At 40.8% G+C, this 22335-nt stretch overlaps 1 protein-coding gene across 1 annotated transcript in view; it reads right to left on the reverse strand.

Annotated features, from left to right (window-relative positions):
• Positions 1-3962: 3962 nt before the first annotated feature.
• Positions 3963-22335, reverse strand: part of RSL1D1 (ribosomal L1 domain containing 1) — a 22980-nt gene continuing 4607 nt past the window's right edge. Inside the window, exons 3-9 of the mRNA XM_023728472.1 lie at positions 18570-18708; positions 17416-17564; positions 17225-17326; positions 14203-14296; positions 13996-14121; positions 11229-11525; positions 3963-9156 (exon numbers count right to left, since the gene is read on the reverse strand). Coding sequence (XP_023584240.1) covers positions 8830-9156; positions 11229-11525; positions 13996-14121; positions 14203-14296; positions 17225-17326; positions 17416-17564; positions 18570-18708 — 1234 coding nt within the window. The 3' untranslated portion in view covers positions 3963-8829. The remainder of the gene's footprint in view (positions 9157-11228; positions 11526-13995; positions 14122-14202; positions 14297-17224; positions 17327-17415; positions 17565-18569; positions 18709-22335) is intronic.

The raw sequence follows: 22335 nt of genomic DNA on the forward strand, positions 1-22335 counted from the left end.
GACATGTCTGTCACCCCCGCAAGGTTCCTTGTGCTTCTATCTAATCCATGCCTCTCGCCTTTCCCCAGAAAGATCTGCTTTCTGCCACTATCGACTACTTTGCATTTTATATAAATAGTATCATCCAGTGTGTACTCTTCTGTGTTTGGCTCTTTCATCCAGCATAATTATTTTGAGACTCATCCATGTTGTTTTGAATATCAATAGTTTGTTCATTTGTATGTTTGAGGAGTGTTCATTGTATGAGTATATAACAGTTTGTATACCCGTTCACCCACTGATGGATATATAGGTTGCAGTTTGGGGTGATTACAGATAATTGCTGATGATTAAGGAGATATAGTGATAGACAGAACTTTTCCTTTGTCATTGGAAAAGAAATTTCATTAACAAAACCTTCAAAAAATATTGATGATAAAATAAAAGGGAAAAGAAAAGCCCTACACATAAGGTAAAAGATTGTCCTTTTTGGAGGATGAGGTTTTACATATTATTTTGTTACCGACTTCAGCCTCAGATGTGCAAGACACTTCAAAAATATCTTGAGGATGTATCCTCATTTCAATGATGGAAAAGCCAATGACACTATAGGAGGGAGTAGAACTGCTCCATAGCGTTTCCAAGGAGCGCCTGGTGGATTCGAACTGCTGATCTTTTGGTTAGCAGCTGTTATCTCTTAACCACTGTGCCATTAGGGTTTCCAAAACATTTATAGTTGTTGTTAAGTCATGCCAACGAATTGCCTGTTTGAGAAATTGGCAAAACAACTACGCACCCACATGGCCAGCTCCCAGCTCCTTGGCCCAGGAGGTGTAGGAGGTCTCTCCTTTTGGGAATGTATTTTCATTTCCTGAAATCTTATAAGAAGTCACTGGGATACTGATAAAAGCAGTTTTTTAAAATTAGTTTGCGTTTTTTTTTTTTTTTTATTATAAATACAAATTCCTTGGGAAAATTTTGGAAAATATAAGAAAGTGCATTTCCATATGAATTTTAGGATTAGCTTTGTTATTTTATGCAAAAAAGACAACTGATATTTTGATAAGGATTACATTTAATCTGGAGATCAATTCAGTTAAGTACCGTCAAAATCTTAAATCTTCCTATCCGTTTACATAGAATGCCTGCCTTTCCATTTATTTAGGTCTTCTTTAATTTCTTTCAATGATGTTTTTTAGTTTTCACAGTGCAAGCATTGCACTTACTTTGTTAAATTTATTTTTAAGGTATTTTATTCTTTTACTGTTACTGTATATGGAATTGTTTTAATTTCATTTTTAGATTGTTCATTGCTAGTGTGTGGGAATACAACAGATTTTTGTACATTGATCTTGTATCTTGCAACCTTGCTGAACTTGTTTAATAGTTATCTCAGTGTTTTTGTGGATTCCTCAGGATTATATATATATATAAGATCATGTCATCTGTGACTAGAAATAGTTTTACTTCTTAACATAACTTTTAATTTCAGGTTTTATGTTTGAAATGGCTACATGCAGTTCCTGATCAAAACTTAAATCATGACCTCTTCAAATTCTTGATAGTTACCATTAACAAGAAATCTTGTTGATAAGAGTGGTAATGAAATATTTTAAAACTTCTAAAATAACTGCTCAGAATTTTACAACAGTTTTAATTATATTTAAAGAGTTAATAGCTCTTACTTTTATTTCATTGATAATAAGTATTATTGAAATTTTCCGTGATAATGTCATTGGATTTAGAATCCAGTCAAACTTTCATTTCAAAATAATAACAAAGGCCTAATTTGTAGCTTAGAGGCCTTGGTGTGGTTCGGTGGTAGATTTCTCGCCTTCCATGCAGGAGGCCTGGGTTTGATTCCCAGCCAGCGCACCTCATGTGCAGCCACCACCTGTCTGTCAGTGGAGGTTTGTGTGTTGCTGTGATGTTGAACAGGTTTTAGCGGTGTTCCAGACCCAGACAAACTAGGAAGAAAGGCCTGGTGATCTACTGCTGAAAGTCAGCCAGTGAAAACCCTATGATCACAATAGTACGATCCGCAGCTGATCACGGGGATGGCGCAGGAAGGACCAGCAGCATTTCATTACGTTGTGTGTGACAGTGGGGGCTGACTCTACGGCAGCTAACAGCAACAGTTTGTAGCTTGTTCATGCAGTTTCAGCAGTGACCCCATAGGATAGCTTGACACAACTGAGGACTGCTGTAGAAAAATCCTCTACGAGATTTGAAGCTGCATCACCTGGTCTTCCTGCCCTCGCCGGGGCCTGACCAGCTGCAACACTGCTTCTTGAGCACCTAGTACATAGCTTCTTCTAGAAAAAACATGAACCACTTGACTGTGATGGGCAGGGACATGTGCTATTGTTGGCTGCTAATAGATGCTCAGGGGTTAGAACACCATTTTGCCTATGCTTAGCACATCCCAGTGGAACAGCAAGTGCCACACGGTTCTTGCCATTTTTGAGCATATCGTCCCACCTAGGCTACTCTTTGAAAAGCACCCCTTTCCCAAGGCACAAGAAAGAAAAAATTGACCAAGGGAACAGACCTACATATACATGGGAATTAAATTTTGATAAAAGGTGGTATATCAATTCATTGAAAAAGGACCCCTGGTGGTGCAATGGTGAAGCGCTTGGCTACTAACCGAAAGGTCGGTTGTTCAAATCTACTAGTGATTCTGCAGGAGAAAAGACCTAGTGATCTTCCTCCATAAAGATGACCGCCTAGACAACCCTATAGAACAGTTCTACTCTGTTGTATCAGGGTCGTTATGAGCCAGAATGAACTCAGTGGTGCACAACAGCAGTCAGCGCACCGAGGAAAGCTTAGACTATGCAGACCGCTCTGGAGTCCACAGCTGTCAATTAGAGAAAAACGTGAGATCAAAACGCCACATACAAAAATAAATGCTCGACAATATAGAACACCAAAGCCAGGAAGATAAATTAATCTGATTACATCCAGAATTTAAAACTTTGACAAGAGACACCAGACATTTGTTAAAGTATAATGTTTGGGAAGGTAAAATCAAGACTCATACAAATATAAAATGAACACGTCAAAGGTTTTATTTAACACTTTAATTAATGAGAGAACCAGTAAATCGTTGTCTCGGGCATCTAGTGCTGCTCCAACAGAAGTACCACAAGTGGATGGCTTTAACAAAGAGAAGTTTATTCTCTCACAGTCCAGTGGGCTACAAGTCCAAATTCAGGGCCTCACCTCCAGGGGAACGCTTTCTCTGTTGGCTCTGGAAGAAGGTCCATGTCATCAATCTTCCCTTGGTCTGGGAGCTTCTCTGCACAGGAACCTCAAGTCCAAAGGATGCGCTCTGCTCCTGGCACTGCTTTCTTGATGGTATGAGGTTCCCATGTGTCTCTGCTCACTCCTCTCTTTTATATCTCAAAAGAGATTGGCTTAAGACACTATCCAATCTTGTATAGCTCATCAGTGTAACTGCTGCTAATCCATCTTATTAGATCATAGTGATTGAATTTACAACACATAAGGAAATCACATTGGATTACAAAATAGTACATAATTGTACAATACTGGGAATCATGACCCAGTCAAGTTGACAGATATTTTTGGGAGACACAATTCATGACAGTCGTTAAAACGGTTCAAATGAGGATTTGATTTACAGATTTTATATTATCCAAGGAGCCCTGGTGGTGGAGTTGTTAAAGTGCTCAGCTGCTAACTGAAAGGTCAGCAATTTGAACCCAGGAGAAAAATGTGACAGTCTGCTTCTGTAAAGACTTACAGCCTTGGAAACCCTATGGGGTCGCTATGAGTCAAAATCGACACAACAGCAGTGGGTTTGGTTTTGAAGGAGTTCCTGGGTGCTGCAAACAGTTAAATGCTCAGCTGCTAATCGAAGGGTTGGTGGTTCGAGTCCACCCAGAGGCCTAGTTATCTACTTCTGAAAAATCAGCCACTGAAAGCACTATGGAGTGCAGTTCTACTCTGACACACATGGGGGTCACCATGTTGCCATCAACTGGTTTGGTTTGATATATTCTGTAAAACCAAAAGTCAAACCCATTGCAACTGAGTTGATTCCAACTCATAGTGACCCTATAGGACAGAGTAGAACTGCCTCACACAGTTTCCAAGGCTGTCACATCTTTCTCCCACGGCACCAGAGCTCCTCAGTATGTTCTCTAAGTAACAGAGAATTCACGTGTATTGCCATGAACAGTAATCATTTGCTTAGCTGTGGAAAGGAAATGTTTGCATCACTACAACTTAACATCTAACTAGCCTAGTCAGACAACCGAAAAACCAAACCTGTTGCTGTCAAGTCGATTCCGACTCACAGCAAACCTATAGGACAGAGTAGAACTGGACCATAGGGTTTCCAAGGAGTGGCTAGTGCATACAGACTGCAGACCTTCTGGTTAGTAGCTGTAGCACTTAACCACTGTGCCACCAGGGCTCCAGTCAAAGACAAAGAAGTGGCTAATCCCTAAAAGGCCTGCCAGAGGAAGCCCAACATTCCATTGAAAGGACACTCAGTAATCTCTCTAGCCCATTTCAAAGTCCTTCACAGTTTTACCTGACAAGTTATTTAAAAAAAGTAAATAAAACAAAACCTAGTAAAAAGGTAAGGACATGAGGAAAGAAGAAACAAAAAAGCTAAAACCTCTTACGTATTAATAAGGACAACCAACCAATTGTCCTAGAAAAGTGGGAAAGGATACAATTCAAACAGCCAAAAATGTAATAAAAGATATTCAACTTCGCTTACCAGGGAAATGCACAGATTAAAATCTAACCGATTTAGATATTCAAAAACCTGACAATATTGATGTTGGGGAAATGTATGGAAAACATACTCATAAACCACTATACGGGCTTTTTAAAAAGCTATTTTAACATTGTCTTTCAAAATTGTTAAATGTGCTGACCCTTCGACTCCACTTTTTCCATAGCTATGCTCTAACATATATTCAATGCAGCATTGTTCACACTAGCAAAGAACCAGAAAGATGTGAGGTATCTATAAATAGGGGACTAGTTAAATTCTGGTACATCAGCAATTCATACCACAAGATAATGTAATATAATCAGGTAATAGAAGTCTATTAAGTGCTGATAATGGAAAGACATTTAAGATACATTGCTAAGAAAAAGCAAGTAGTCATATAGCGTGCAGAGTAGACAGCAATTTCTATTTTTTAAAGTACACTTTGTATATAGAACGTTTCTAGGTAAGTGTACAAGAAGCTTTTGGCTTGGTCTTGGGAAACTGAATGGCTTAAGCGGAGTGCTGGTTTTGTTACTGTCTTTAGTAACACTTGGAGCCCTGGTGGTGCAGTGGTTAAGAGCTTACCTGCTAACCGAAAGGTCAGCAGTTTGAATCCATCAGCTGCTCCTTGGAAACCCTTTGGGCGGGCGGTTCTGCTGTCCTATCAGGGTCACTATGAGTTGGAATGAACTGGACGGCAACGGGTTTGGTCTTTGGTTTGGTTTAACACTCAGGCTCTGCTTAAATGGTCCAGGTGTTGCTGGGTACAGCTAGTTACACTTTATTCCATTTCTAGTGTTCCTTTCTCCATTCAGAAGAGACGGGTGGTTTTGAGCCTTTAGTATCCTTGCATCATCTCCATCAGCAATTTTCCCAAAAAGCATATATATTCTAAGTTAAAAACAGTAAAGCTGGGTAGCAACAGACATCAAGAGACGTTTCCTAGCCCCTGGCCCTTCCTCCTTGCAGCCAAAGTGCTGCCTCCTACATCAAAGTTGAGGCTGCTAACTTGACCAAGGCTTTAGCTCAAAGCCATGTTTTATGCCTTAGTTCCAACTCATGGCAACCCTGTGTGTCAGAATAGAACTGTGCTCTATAGGGTTTTCAGTGGCTTTTTTGGAAGTAGATCACCAGGGCTTTATTCCTATTCACCCCTTGGCAGTTTGTAGGAACTTAATGGTTACAGCACGTGTGGATGGCTGGATGACTGGAAAGGAAAACCGAGAAAACCTGGTGGCTGAGTGTGAAAAAATTTCTGAGCCTGGTCACTATAAGATTGAGTACACTGGAGAAACAGGGAAGCCAATAAGGAAAAGCTGTCTATTTCACATATCAGCTTACATCTTTTGGGAAGCTAAGAGACATCTTTTTTAGGTAAGTCAAAATTATACAAATGCCCTGATATTTCCTGTAACTTCAAGTATAGAAAATGCCCCAAACTAAGTTATATTAAACAGGAAATATTGATCATGACAGTGTTAAACTGAAACCTAGAATCTGGAGTTAAAATATAGCTACCTAAATGATATGCCATTTTCTCTCTCCAAGACCATTATACTGCTCACCACAGCCAAAATTTTATTTGTAGTCTTTCATCCTATGCATTAATTCCTTTAGGGTCCAACAACTGATGAGGACCCCTTGTGGTTCATAAATTGCTAACTCGGATCTTGGCGCTGTGAAAATTAACACTAACTGTAGGCAGGGGAAACAGGAGCAATTTAAGAAAGAAAAAAAATGTAAAGAGTGTGGAAGAGCTTTCAAATATTCGATGGCGAAAGATTTCTTTGCTGTTTAGATCTTTAAGCACCTGTGGCGAAAAGGTTTTTAGTCCAGTGAATTTGACATTTAGCAATTTTTCTATACCCTCATTTTAATCTCTCAAGAAAATGGAAATACAATGATCTTTATTACACTTTAAATACATTCAAGGCATTTAAAAATAATTTTTAAGTTTTTGATGCTCGTTAGTTTCCGAAAAACAAATCAACTAAAATGCAAATGCTTTCTTCAAAACCAAAATTTTACACTCAAGTTTCTCCCTCAGATCTGTTTTTGTCCATTGAATCTCCGTGGTATGGAAGATAGGTTCCAGAAACCTCATATTGACTTCTGGTGAAACATCAGCCACATACTAAACCTTTTGACCCACAAAAGAGCCGAATTTACTGTAGCATAGCTGTCCAGTTCTCTCCTTGGTCCCTGGGTAGACTATTATTGGCTCACAGCCCTACGGGGCAGCTAAAGGCATGACCACCCTACTTCTTAAGCCTTGGAAACCTAGTACCGTAACTTGGACATTTTTTATTAACATTCAGAACTATCACCAGGTCTTCAAATATGGCCTTTCCTTGTCAAAATATTAGCATCTTGCACAAGAGAAAATTAAGTGAATGTGCTTTTTTCAATAGAGAACATTGAGAAATTACTGTAGTGAAATTAGGTGCACAGTGGAACACGAGAGTAAACATCTACGTCATATTTGATAGGGTCTAAGCTATAGGCCTAAGAATCGCATGGTGTTGCAAATTCTTTATTTGGCCAGAGGGTGAACAGCTATCCCCAGGAAATTACATAATCTAGAGAACAGATTAGCATATGTACATGAGATTTATCAACAACAGTAGAGTGTATCTTCATTCGTCACAAATAAGTGAAGGCAAGCCTATCTGACCATCTTTCCATAGAACTTAGCTTTCATGGAAAACCAGCTTTTAAGATGTAAACTCTTACAACACATTATAAATGCACATTTTTAAGTCTGAAGAAAGTGGGATTACCAGCAATTTTAAGAGGCTTCCCGTGTGGCAGTGGTTAAGAGCTACAGCTGCTAACCAAAAGGTCGACAGTTCAAATCCACCAGGAACGCCTTGGAAACTCTATGGGGCAGTTCTACCCTGTCCTATAGGGTCACTGAGTCAGAACTGACTCGATGGCGACAGGTTTGGTTTTGTAATTTAAAAATTAATGTTACAATTTAAGTTGTGGCACTAAAAAGCAAAAGCAGTCTCCTCCAGTTGGAGGGAGATCCAAAACTTGGCTTACTGCTCTCTTCACTTGTTTCTGAATGATACATCTTTGGAAACGTGTCCCACTTTGGCCTTTTGCAGGTTGAGGACATTCCTGTACTACAGAGAAGCTGTCACCTATTTCTGGGGATGCGTACCCCAATTCAAATTCAGTGAAAGATCGAGGACCTAGAAAGTCACTTACTGCCTCAGAATACCAAACCAGAAACCAAACCCACTGCTGTTGAGTTGATTCTGACTCATAGCGACCCTACAGGACAGAGGAGAATGACCCCATGGGATTTCCAAGGCTATTTTTCTCCCGCGAATGGCTGGTGGGTTTGAACCCAGACCTTTTGGTTAGCAGCTGAGTGCTTTACTGCCCCAGAATACATTTGAAAATTGTGCCGACTTTTATTAATAGTCTACTCTCCCAAGTTTCCTATCCTAGAGTTGTGCATTATTAGTAAATTTATGTATGTGAGGAGTGATTTAGAGGAAGATGGGAAGGCTTATGGAAGATAAATATTTTCTTGCCTCTCATAGGCAGGGTTCAATTCAGAACCCTTATAAATGACTCCACATAATTTCCCTCACTGTTATGTATGCTATACTGGCACAATGGCCAAGAAATCTGTGCTTCTCATGAGTTCCATGGCTGCTTCTCATGCAGCAAACCTGTACAAACTAGTGGAACAGAGCCTGTGTGGATACGTGGTTTAAAGCTAATAAGGAAAACATAAATCATAAGCTTTCAAATAAAAGTCATGCGACTTACAAGGTCAATAGTATACTCAGAAGCAAATGTTACACTTTAATAATACAAAAACACAACCACAGAGAAACACTGTAATTTCCCCCCCTTCTATTAGCAAATACACAGAAGAGCAAGTAAAAAATAGATTTTACTTCAAAACACAGGCTGTTACACCCAGGAACACATACCAGAATTACCTGTGGTGGTTTTTAAAATATTTAAGTCCAGGCCTCATTGTTAGGGAAGTTTTCAACAGGGGCCAGGACCTGGGTATTTTTTAAAGCTCCAGGTAGCTCTGGTACTTCCTTCTGGTTGAGCCACTGATTTTAGGTCGACTGGGGCACTTTGGGTTTTTTGGGCTGTTGTTTGGGGGTCTGGGGCGTTTTTCGGGCCGATTTACTAGAAGTGGCGAAGAACTTGGGCCCGGGCTTCTTTGGAGTCTGTCTCGGGTCTTTTTTCCCTGGTGCAGCGTTTCGTTCTTTCTCTGCCTCTTCTTTGATTCTTGGCTTCTTCCCTAGGCCTTTACCTGGGGTCCCTGGCTCTGAAACTTTAGTAGTTTCCAGCGCTGAGGAGGCCTTTCTCTTCTTCCCAACAGGTGTGCCAGGACCAGGACTCTTACTTGGAGACTTCTTTATTGTGGCACCTTTTTGCATCTAAGGAAAAGAAGAAAGTTCTTAAGTCTCCGAAAAAAAAAAAAAAATTGACAATGTAACTCTAGGAGTTACTGTTTTTGTTTTAACATGTAACCCCCAAAAGGGACACCTCAGTGTGATGAAATGAGGAGTGGCTTTTCCTTCTGCTTCACAGATATTTTGAAAAGTATGTGAATTTCACCATTAACGATTATATAAAGGATCCCAGTTGCACTGGCCCAATCAAACGAAAACCACCACTCCTGTGGTTTGAAAGAGCCCTGGTGGCACAATGGTTAAGTGTTCAGCTACTAAGCAAAAGGTTGGTGGTTCGAACTCACCAGCCGCTCCACAGAAGAAAGACGAGGCAGTCTGCTTCAGTAGAGATTACAGCCTTGGAAACTCTATGGGGCAGTTCTACTGGGGCAGATTACACTATGAGTCAGAATCAACTTGATGGCAATGGGTTTTTTTGTGGTTGAGGATAAGGACTCCTGGAAGCAACCATTGAAAGCACAGCGTGGAGACCTGTGATCTAATTCTGGCTCTTTTTTACATTAAACTGTAAATTCCTTGCATGTGATTTATCTAGGGCAGGGAGTTCTCAAACTGTTTAAAACCAACTGGGGTGCCTGTTAGAAAATCCATTTCCCAAAGTCAGATACAGAGACCCTTCAAGGGGAGTGTGCTACATGCCAGGAATACTGGGTTTTCCCAGCACCCCAGGTGACTGCTACTGATGGTCCAGGGACAAGATTCTGACAGTGGACTCTGTCCAGCATAGAAGAACCTTACAAAGACAAAAACCACCCAGCCAAAACAAAGACTAAATGGCTTGAATAGTATGCCCTTTCTCCAATTATTTCATATGCATTTCTAAGCACTATAAACTCTCACTAAATATTATTTCTAATAACTTTACCAAAAGCACTGCAAGGATACATGATATTTCCTAATTTTTGCTTCTATTGTGAACAATGATGAGACTTGTATACTATTACCCTGATCCTATTTCCTAGATGGGTTCAAAGGGTGTCAACATGTCCAAGGTTCTCGATGCATGTCTGTCAGCTATGCTTTTTTCACCCTTTAATTTCTAACACATTACTCACTGGTCCCATTATAATAAAAACAGCTTATTTTTTCTAAAAACAATTATATATATAGCTTATAATTAATATATTGCTCATTTGGGTTAATTTCAAGTATATTAGAAAAAGACAGTAACATTTTGGAGGGCTTTAAAAAAAGACTTTCACTAGTATATGAAAAGTATAATACTGTTAAAGATTTTAAAGGTTACTGTCACCATGAATTAGATCATACAGACTAGTATAGTGCAAATGTTACCCACTTGTTGAGGACCACACTTGAGCACTGGGGACAGACTCTGTCTAGAGGGGTCAATGAGTCTTCTCTGAACACATGACGAGTGTGACCCTCTAGTCTCTTAGGGACCTATTTCCCCCTCTTAGTTTCAAGAGATCCTCCTCCAGTAGTTGATGGATACTACAACAAAAACATTATCAAAGAACCAAACAATATAAAAAACTCAGTTTCTTTAAAGGAACTCAGAAACCCGTGAAGTCAGCCATCTGTAAGAACCATGTCTCTGGAAGGACGATCCAGTACCCAAGCTTGCCCAACAAGTTCTCTGAGGCCATGATGTGCTGATCCACGACTCACTTTCAGGAACAGAACCGTTTAACTAAATTTCCACCCTGGCTTACTTTATAAAACCATAAGCAATGTTTTTCAGAAATATAAATACAGTCAAGTCTCTCTTGACCCCAAAATACATAAAAGGTTGTGTTATTAGACATCACTCCATAAACGGAGAATTTTCATATCTAAAATAGGGGTAAAGTAAGTCACGGTAACCATCTTCACGGTTCTTGGGGTTTACCCTAGTATTTTTCATCTATTACTTGAAAATCTTCGGTAGAACAGGTGTCACTTAAATAGATTTCTACAACGAATACTTCCCACCTGTGTAACATTTCTTACATTCCTCACTCAGAACAGTGCCTGCTGGACACACAGCACCATGTCAATCCGTTATGAATACTAAACATTAATAAAAATACCTCTACCTTTTTTTTCTTAGCAGGTGTTTCTTCCATTGGCACAAGTAGTGGAATTTCATCCTCGGATCCGTCTCCCACTTTACGCTGGGCTTTTCCTCTGTGGATCTCCTCCTTCTCTCCCAGAGTCTCTCCCTTCTGGGGTCCGGGGCTCTTTGCTGGAGCACCACTGACTTCAGCTGCCACTTTATCTTTAGTTTGGGCTAATTTAGTCTTTTTGGTCTTTGCAGCCTGTTGCATTTCCCTTTTTCTCCTTTTCTTCTCCTTCTTTTTTTGGAGCTTTTCTTTTTGTTTCTTCTTTGCCTCCTATCAAAAACAAAAACAACCCAACTAACCATATTTTAGCAGGGGCTACTTTTGATGGTAAACTAATTCCAAAAGGAAAATCAGCACTCTATGAATGCCATTAACAGGGCTCTCCAGCCTTTATTCTATAAATCAAATTCAAAGACCACTGGCATTGCAAACGGCAGAGATTTAGCACTTGCAGTTCTCATTATTCATAAGCTTCCTCAAAAAGGGCCTTGGCACATACAAACTCTGCATGAACAAACCCTATTACCAGCACTGGACTCCTGGGGGGTAAATTAAAGACAGATATTTCAGACTCCGAGTATCTGAAATATGTGGTTACAGATTTCATAAAAGTCAACCTCATATATAGGTAAGTTAAAAGCAGTTCTGAATTGTATGGTAGGTGAATTTTATTTCAATAAACCTGTTACCAGGTTTTTTTTTTTTTTTAAAAAGAGAAGAACCTGATCATTTTTTTTTCTACTTCAGATTGTGGTTGAAAACTAAAAGTGAAACGTTTTCATAGCTCAAGGTCTATTATCCTTATCAGAGTTAAGTTTCATGAAATTTATACTACTATCCAAATTCCATTTTCACCAAAAATTTCAACATTTTCACAAAAACCTCAACTGAATCTGCTGACAAATGGCAAAAATCCAGACTTCCTGCTCCCAGTAATTTTGGACTATCCTCCTAATGAAAACAAGTTAAAAAACAGGGTAAAATTTTCTGTAAGAATGCTTTTTCTTAAAAGCATGGATGAGCTGATTAAAATGAGAACCCAGAGAGATAAGTGAGCACAGAAGTCATTCTGCCCTGAGAGTATTTGCTAATCCCTAACTTTTGTTTTAACAGCCATGTGGGACATGGGAGTGAAGTGGAGAGCATTCAACCCCATAGTCCAGATCGGGTGGGGAATCTAAGCAGAGACCCTCCTCCTCACAATGAGCTGGGACCTCAATGAGCTATACTCTCAGGTAGAGATGAACCACAAGAGGAGCCCAGGCAGATTTACAGTCACGGTTTGGTCTATTTGAGTCATTCAGGGACCTCAATCCTTGATGTGCTTTAAGGAGGTTCCAGGCAGAGTGCCCCTCGGTGCCTGGCAGAAGTAAATAAAATCCCTCTGGAGGAAGGTATCTTCATCCTATGACTCAAATTATTTCCACAAATAATTCTCAGACACAATGACCATCGCACAAAGATCACCAAGCACACAAGGAACCAGCAGATACAGATAACCAGGTGCAACACTAAGGATCCCTGGTGGCACAGTGGTTAGAACATTCAGCTGCTAACTGAAAGGTTGGTGGTTCAAACCCACCAGCTGCTCCATGGGAGAAAGATGTGGCAGTCTGCATCGATAAAGATTTACAGCCTTGGAAACCCTACGGAGCAGTACTACTCTGTCCTATAGGGTCACTATGAGTTGGAATCAACTCGACAGCAGCAGGTTTTAGCTGCAACACCAAGACTTCTGTTGGAATAATCAGACATTTATAAAACTACTGTGCTTAACATATGTAAAGGATTAAGACAAACTGGAAGATTATTTACAGATAACAGGGTCCAAAAAAAAAAAAAAAAAAAAGTGACAAAGCAGATTTGAAAAACAACAAAACATATAACTTCTACAAGTAAAAAATAAGAAGACCAAAATTAAAAACTCACTGGACACAATTAAAATGGCTGAAGAGAGAAATCAATGAACTAGGAGATAAGTCTAACAAACAGCAAAAAATGATCTGGACGAAATTTTCTCTCATTCTGTTCTCTTTTGTACTAGTACCAGTGGCACTGATAACCTACAAACAACATCAAAATCAAGAGGTGTCTGTTAGACTTAAAAAACAAACAAAAAAACCTATTCTGTCCAGTTGATTCCAACTCATGGCGACCCCATATGCTACAGCGCAGAACTGTTCCAAAGGGTTTCCTGGGCTGTGATTTTTTACTGAAGCAGTTCACCAGGCCTTGCTTCCGTGGTGCCACTAGGTGGGTTCAAACTGCCAACCTTTAGGTTAGTAGGTGAACACAAACTGTGCCACTCAGGAACCTGTCAGCTTAATAAAACCAAAATCTACTGCCATTGAGTCGATTCTGACTCTTAGTGACCCTATAGGACAGACTAGAACCGCCCCATAGGGTTTCCAAGGCTGTAATCTTTACAGAAGGAGACTGCCACATCTTCCTCCCACGGAGCGGCTAGTGGGTTCAAACTGCCAACCTTTCAGTTAGCAGCCAAGTGCTTAATCACTCTGCCACCAGGACTCCTCGTTAGCCTAAAAGAACCTTAAATTCTGCCTCTAAGTCACAAAGTACTTAATAAGGTAGACTCTGGCTTTCCACCTTCTCTTGCCAATGCACAGGGCCCCTTTAATTAATCCTTTTATGACTTTAACTTATTAATAAAGGTAGGAGATTTACATCTTAACGTATCGTATTCACACAAATACTATCCAGTTTTTTAAACTCTACTAACTTTTTTCTTCTGGCCAGTAAGGGGTCCTCCTTTCCCTTCATAAAAACTACTGACGAAGGAAGAGAAGATTGGAAGGGCAACCGACTTCTCAGTTTTCAGGTATAAGAGTTTCACACTCTCCCACTTCTGAAACACAGAAAATGGTACAATTTATACATATTTTGCTTGTTTTACACCATCAGTTGATAAACCAGCAAGACTACATACCTCTGGCAATTTTTCTGAAAGGCCCTTTGTGACAGCAATGACATTTTCAATGATGTGCTGGACCATCATTCCAGTGTGACCAACGCGTATAGTGCTGAAATTTAAGAAAGCATTAAACAACATTTTAAAAAGCAATCTGCTTTTCAAAATAAAGCATAGGTACGTGGGAAATACAAATTACACAATCCTCAAGTTTTTTTCTAAAAAGGTTGTTGTTGTTGTTAGGTGCCATTGAGTCGGTCCTGATTCCTAACGACCCTATGTCCAAGAGAATAAAACACGCCCGGTCCTGCGCCATCCTCACAATCGTTGTTGTGCTTGAGTCCACAGCCGCAGCCACTCTGTCAATCCATCTTGTTGAGGGTCTTCTTCTTTTTTGTTGACCCTCTACTTTACCAAACATGATGTCCTTCTCCAGGTACTTGTCCCTCCTGATAACATGTCAAGTATATGAGACGAAGTCTCACCATCCTCACTTCTAAGGAGCATTTTGGCTGTACTTCTTTCAAGACAGATTTGTTCGTTCTTCTGGCAGTCGATGATATATTCAATATCCTTCACCAACACCATAAGTCAAAGGCATCAATTCTTCTTTGGTCTGTCTTATTCACTGTGCAGCTTTTGCATACGTATGAGGCAACTGAAAATACTATGGCTTGGGTCAGGTGCACCTTAGTCCTCAAAGTGACATCTTTGCTTCTGAACACTTTGCAGCAGATGTGCGTGACGCAATACGTCATTTGATTTCTTGACTGCTGCTTCCATGGACGCTGATTGTGGATTCAAGTAAAATGTAATCCTTGACAACTTTAATATTTTGTCCGTTTATCATAATGTTGCTTATTGGTCCAGTTGTGAGGATTTTTGTTTTATGTTGAGATGTAATCCATACTGAAGGCTGTAGTCTTTGATCTTCATTAGTAAGTGCATCAAGTCCTCTTTGCTTTTGGCAAGCAAGGTTGTGTTATCTGCGTATCGCAGGTTGTTAATGAGCCTTCCTCCACCAATCCAGATGCCGCATTCTTCTTCCTATAGTCCAGATTATTCGCTCAGCATACAGACTGAATACAGATGGTGAAAGGATACAACCGTACAAATACCTTTCCTGATTTTAAACCATGCAGCATCCCCTTGTTCTGTTCAAATGACTGCATCTTGGTCTACGTACAGGTTCCTCATGAGCACAATTAAGTGTTCTGGAATTCCCATTCTTCACAATGTTATCCGTAATTTGTTATGATCCACACAGTTGAATGCCTTTGCATAGTCAATAAAACACAGGTAAATATCTTTCTGGCATTCTCTGCTTTCAGCCAGGATCCAGCTGATATGAGCAATATCACTCATGCCATGTCCTCTTCTCAATCCGGCTTGAACTTCTGGCAGTTCCCTGTCAATGTACAGCTACAGCTGTTTTTAGACTATCTATCTTCAGCAAGATTTTACTTACACGTGATATTAATGATATTGTTCAATAATTTCCACATTTCACTGGATCATCTTTCTTTGGAATGGGCATGATTATGGATTTCGTCCAGTTGGTTGGCCAGGTAGCTGTCTCCCGAATTTTTTGGCATACAGCACTTCCAGCATAGCATCCATTTGTTGAAGCATCTCAATTGGTATCCCGTCAATTCCTGGAGCCTTGTTTTTCACCAATGCTTTTAGGTTCTAAATACTTGAGGGTCAGTGGGCAGGGCAAAATACAGCTCCACCTTAATCCAGCAAATGCCACATGCCACTGAGTCAGCACTCAAACTGGCCGAGAGGAATTAACTCCAGGAATGGCAAGGGGAGAGCTGCCTGCTATCTTTAGAGCTCTACTGCCTCAACTAAGCTGCTCCGTCCAAAAATAATAGTCCTCATCTCTCATGTAACAGTGTCTTTTGGCTAAAAGCAAGATGATCCCTTTGGATGAAGCAGAGATGTAAGTTAAGTGAGAAATCCAGAAATGTGTATAGCTCAGCTACTGAGAAGCCTGTCCCTGCCACGCCCCATGGTAGGGTGTCTGCAGAATGAGGATGAGGCAGGGACTGGTGCTCCCAGCTCCCTTTAGCCAAAAAACAGGGTTCTGTGTGCCCTTCACCCCAGCCTGCAAGCATATCCTTGGCTTTCCAGCGAAAAGACAGAGGGACAAATGAAAGAAAGAAGGGAAAAGTACTGTGTTGGGGAGATGAAAGAATAGTCTAAGGTTTGTGGTTTTTTTTTTTCTTCTTTTTTGGGTAGTTGTCCACAACTTTCCTTAAGCTGTGGATTTTGACTTGGGAAAACTTGGGGTAGGAAACTCCTGCCCCTTTATCTGCCTTCAATGTACTGGCCCCTTTCTCCTAGCTACTCACTCCACAAGCTAAGCCCCGACCTAGCTAACCATGTGCCATGAGCCACCACTGATGCCAGCCTATAAACCACAGGGGTGGAGGGCCTAGGCCTGGTAATCTCTCTTCTTAGCTACTCAACTATATGTAATTCCAGAGGCTTTCCACCTGCAGGCAGAAGACAATACCAGAGTCCACCTGTCCTGCCTGGCTATCTACCCTGCTCTGCGCTCCATGGTTGGGCTGGCCTCCCTGACGGGCAGTCACGAACTCTTTGGGTGTTTTCTGATGTGTGTTACCACTGGGTACAGCCAGGCCCTTTGCCTTAGGGTGGAAAGGCATAGGAGGGCTTTACTGGCAGGTGCCCACCCCCAGGCAAGATGTCCAAGCCAGCAGATTAAATATTTCACACATTACATTTTAAATGTTTAAAACTGGTCATGTCCCCACTCCAAAAAAGCTGGTAAACTGCCAAGCTCTCAAACTTAACCCACCACCCAGCCCAATAAACTAATAAGATACTGGCTGACATGAAAATCCTGACCCACTAATGTTCCCTAAGCATTTATCTTAGCGAATTCCCTTTGTTTCCTTAATAACTAGAACTGCCCCAACCAATAGAGTAAGCAGAAGCCACATGTGGCTATTTAAACGAATATTAAATAAACCAGATTAAATATAGGCACACAGTAATGCCTTTTGCCTACCTGCAAGAACCATTTTTAGAGATGTTCATGATAGTTCCACCAATACAGTCATTTATCTCTTTTGATAAATCCTTGGCCAGGAGGTTTACACATACTGGGACTCTATAAAAACACATAGGCATTCAGAAAACAATGGACACACACCAATTAATTTCATTTTGCTGAAGTCTGGTCATGGCAAAGAAACTTACTTCTTTCTGAGATAGAAATGTTTCCCTATAATTGAGGGTAAAAGCCTCCTAATTCTTGCATCGGTAAGGAAGAAGTCAAAACTACCCAAGAGGCGGAGCTTGGCTTCATAGGGCTTATACTCCTTTTTTAAAGTTCGAAGAGGGATAATCTAGAAAATATAAGCAGGAGTAAAATCAGAAAAAGTTAGGAACCTGAACAAGAAGAAATATTCAGGCAACGATTTGCATTCCACCCTACTCAGATCTGAGAGCCATACAAGCAATGCCTGGAGTTCTGTGGTGGCACAAACAGGTAAGTGCTCGGCTACTACCGGAGGGTTGGCACTCGAGATGCCTTGGAACAAAGGCCTGGCTATCTGCTTCCAAAAGATCACAGCTTTGAAAACCCTACAGAGTACAGTTCTACTCTGCAGCATCTGGGGTTGCCATGAGTCAGAATCGCCTCGATGGCCAACTGGTTTAGTATTTTTGGTTTAGAACCATGCTGATCACAGCTTAGTAAACACATGAGTGCCTAAAATGTGCCAAGCACTATGCTAAACACTGGGGAAACTGAGACAGAGAAGATGGGTCCCCAGTTAAAGAAACTTTGATCTGGCCAGTAATGAAGACAAGTAAACTTAACAACCACAAAATCAAAAACCAAATCCATTGCTGTCAAGTCAGTTCTGACTCACAGCAACACTACAGGACAGAGTAGAAATGCCCCATAGCGTTTCCAATGCTGTAATCTTTACGGAAGCAGACTGCCACATCCTTCACTCAAGGAGTGGCTGTTTGAGCTGCTGACCTTTAGGTTATCAGCCAGCTAGGTGCCTAACCACTGTGCCACAAGGGCTCCCCCAACAGCTACAAAACAGGGTGATAAGTGCTAAGTCAGAGGCAACCACAGGGTGCTCTGGAAGTACAGGGGATGACATGACAGAGCAACCTTTGTATAATCTACAAGACAGATCAGTTACTGATTGTACACTTAGCTTTCAGGTCAACCAACCTTGACAGATTCTCCAGCACAGCAAAGATGGAATACACCCTACTTATTTCATTAAAAGTTAAATTGAAAGGAGGAAGAAAAATAAGAAATACAATAAAGTATTATTTATCACTTTAATTGAATTAACTGCTCATCTTGAAAATAGTAACCTGCTCCTTACCTGAGAAACAGTTTTAATATTATGCTTGTTCAAAAGATTCCTATAGAAGTGCTCTGTCTTCTCAGGAGTTAAATTGGGTTCATCCTTGGTAAATAAACAGACTTCTGCTAAATCTGGTCGAATAGCATAAGGCAAGGACCTGCAAAATACACGAGAAGGAAGCAAAGGGTAAAGCCATCATTACAGACAATATGTAAGTTTACATTCTGCAAAATATAAACTAGATTTCCTGTTGTTTCAACCTTCATTCATGCTATTTAAGCAAATACTGTACCAAAAATATTTAAATATGTATCTAGTTTTCCACGATATAGAGATTTTAAGGTTCAAGGAAATCACCACAAATACCCAGAGGTCAAAAGATCAATTAACATTTTGGACTTAGGAAGAGTTAAAATGTAAACCAAGATGCTCAAAATACTGCACATGTAATTAACATTACTATATATGTTGCATATATAATCTGCCAGACACATTAAAGAACCCTTGTGGTGCAATGGTTAAGTGCTTGGCTGCTAACCAAAAGGTCAGTAGTTCGAACCCACTAGCAGCGAGCTCTGTGGGACAAAAGACCTGGAGAACTGCAGCCTAGGAAACCCTACTGGGCAGTTCTACTGTCATACAGGATCATTATGAGCTGGAATCGACTTCATGGCACACAACAACAACAGACAAATATAGGTGCTAGAATAACCTAGTTTCACTAGGACTGTTCTGGCTTAGAACTTTACTTTCTGGAAAACACTTAGCTTCATAAACAATATAATCCTTAAGAGTTCAAACAGAAAACACGAGCCAACCAGGAGGGACCAGCAAGCATGCACTGATTATGGTGAGTTTTAAATAAATAGGCTAACCTGTTCCCTAGGCCTACATGTTCTGAGGAAATATTTCCTTAGTTTAAGAACAGATGGCAACACACAGTAGCATGGCTTGTGAGAGGAAAGGTTGAGTGCTGCAAAGCCGGTAAATGGCAGAAATCACCAAGAGTATTATCCCAGAAAAGTGAGAAGGCTTTCCGAAAAGCCTTCCGAAAAACTGCCTGAGCAAAGGTGTGGAATAAAGAACACACATGGAGGAGCCGTGGTTAACATGACCGAGTAGTTAGACACTTCCTATAACCCTCTTACAACAAAGACCTGGAAAAACTAGTGATTTGATTCTATGTGAATATCTGGGAGCCCTGAAGAAGGCAAGGTTGAGAAATCCATCTGAGTGCTACGGGAGAGGGAGACCGTTCTGAAGAGGTGAGGAGGGCCACAGCCGTGGTGGCAAAACTGCAGCGTGGCCGCCACGCCAGTCCGCGGTGAAGCAGGCAAACAGCTGTGCTGTGCGCACGCTCGGGAAGCAGTTTCCACATCGAGAGAGACCCAGCAGCAGAGATTCTGCTTGGACACTCCGAATAAGTGAAGAGCAGCTCCCAGGAGGCTAAGATAAGTACACGCGTGCACCCTTTCGCGGGGATAAAAAAAAAAAAGCCCATTTGGGAAAAACCTCTCTCCCTTTTACCACCTCCCTCCGCTCTCTGCACCGGGAGTCTGCTGGGCCAGAAGGAGATCCCCAAAGGCGCCCTGACCCATTCTCCTGGCCTTGGAGAGGGAACAGATAAGCTGCTGGCTCCCCTAGGCCAGGAACACAGGGCCGGCACAGCTCCTTTGCTGGGCACAGGCATCAGGGGTCCGCAGACTCAGAGTGCCTTACACCCCTGTATAGACTTGTGGGGACCCATCTCAACAGCGTTAGTCCTCACTGCCACAGTACAACAGGGCGAACATCTTAAGTTTAACTTCAACTGCTTCAGCTGTGAACTGGCAGATTTGTGACCCTCGAAACAGCCCTGCCCCTTAAGGAGGCACTTTTATCAATCTGCAGCAGGGGCTTGAAGGCTGGTGGTAGCACCTAAAGTGTCTGGTTACCTGCTACAGAAGTCCAAGAAAAAGTGGTGCCCTCGAGTCTTTACAGCCAACAGAGTGGGATGCTCATAGTCTGGCTGCAAAACTCACCTACCTACTCACCCTAGAGAACAGGGACATGCTTTCCTTTCAGACTCTCAGGGGCAGCCGTCAGCCCCCTGCCTGGCTCAGCACGTGATCCTCTACCACAGCCAGAGTCCAGTGCCTGCACCAATCACCCATGCCTCTCTAGGACTGGGGATGAGAGCCTGCATCACACACTTGTTGACCGACTGCCTGAACACCCGAGCTGAACACATAAAGGAAAAGTTAACAGACTCTTGTGTGCACATAGTTACAGAACTAACTCCCTGGTGACAGGACATTAGAGATCCAAAGATGTCAAAAATCAAACTAGTGTACACGAGCAGCCTATTTGGGCATATCAAAACAAAACAAAATAAGAAGCTAGGTCTCACTAAGCAAATACAAAATAAAAATATAATAAATTATTGATGGCTTGGGGACAACAGTCAATATCAAGTCACATAAAGAGGCAGTCCATGATGGCTTCATCAAGCCCCCAAAATAAAGAATCAATAACTTCTCTGGAGGAAGAGAACTTCTTGGAATTACCAGAGGCAGAATACGATAGATTAACATACAGAACTCTTATAGAAATAAGAAAGGAAATTCTACAGAATGCAGAAACAGCCAGGCAACTTACAGACACAGTAGTAGCAGAACTTAAAAAAGTTATTGAAAACATAATGACAAATTTAATAGGCTGCAAAAATCCATAGAGAGACAGCAATCAGAAATCCAGAAGATTAACAATAAAATTTCAGAATTAGACAACTAAATAGAAAGCCACAGGAGCAGAACTGAGGCAGTAGAAGTTAGAATTAGTGACACTAAAGATAAAACTCTTGACGCCAACTTATTTGGGGAAAAATCAGATAAAAGAATTAAAAAGAATGAAGAAACTCTAAGAGTCATGTGGGACTCTATCAAGAGAAATAACCTATGAGTGACTGAAGTACCAGAACGGGGGGGGATAACAGAAAATACAGAGAAAATTGTTGAAGATTTGTTGACAGAAAACTTCCCTGATATCATGAAGGATGAGAACATATCTATCCAAGATGCTCATCAAACCCCACATAAGGTAGATCCCAAAAGAAAGTCACCAAGACATCTTATAATCAAACTTACCAAAACCAAATATAAAGAGAGAATTTTAAGAGCAGCTAGGGATAAAAAAAAAGTCATCCACAAAGGAGAGTCAATTAGAATAAGCTCGGACTACTCAGCAGAAACCATGCAGGCTAGAAGGCAATGGGATGACATATTTAAAGCCTTGAAGGAAAATAACGGTCAGCCAAGAATTATATATCAGCAAAACTGTCTCTCAAATATGATGGTGAAATTAAGGCATTTCCAGATAAACAGAAGTTCAGGGAATTTGCAAAAACCAAACCAAAATTACAACAAATACTAAAGGGAGTCCTACGGTTAGATAATCAATAACACCAGCTAACAATGCAAGACTAGAACGCAGGACAGAGCAACCAGATATTGACTCAGATACAGAAATCGAAAATACATCAAAGCTAAAACACTGAAAATAGGGAAACAGATATCAATATGTAAAAACGGATAATATTAAAACAAAAAAAGAGGGACTTAAAAAATGGAGACACTGATTTTCTATATGGAGAAGAAGTTAAGGTGATATAAAGTAATAAAAGACTGGTATGAACTTAGAAAAATAGGGATAAATATTAAGGTAACCACAAAGGAATCTAACAATCCTACAAATCAAAATAAAAAAGTAGAAAAACATAAAGACCCAGCAAACACAAAATCTACAA

The sequence above is a fragment of the Trichechus manatus genome, unplaced genomic scaffold (assembly GCF_000243295.1).
Source record: "Trichechus manatus latirostris isolate Lorelei unplaced genomic scaffold, TriManLat1.0 scaffold00024, whole genome shotgun sequence".
Lineage (NCBI taxonomy): Eukaryota > Metazoa > Chordata > Mammalia > Sirenia > Trichechidae > Trichechus > Trichechus manatus.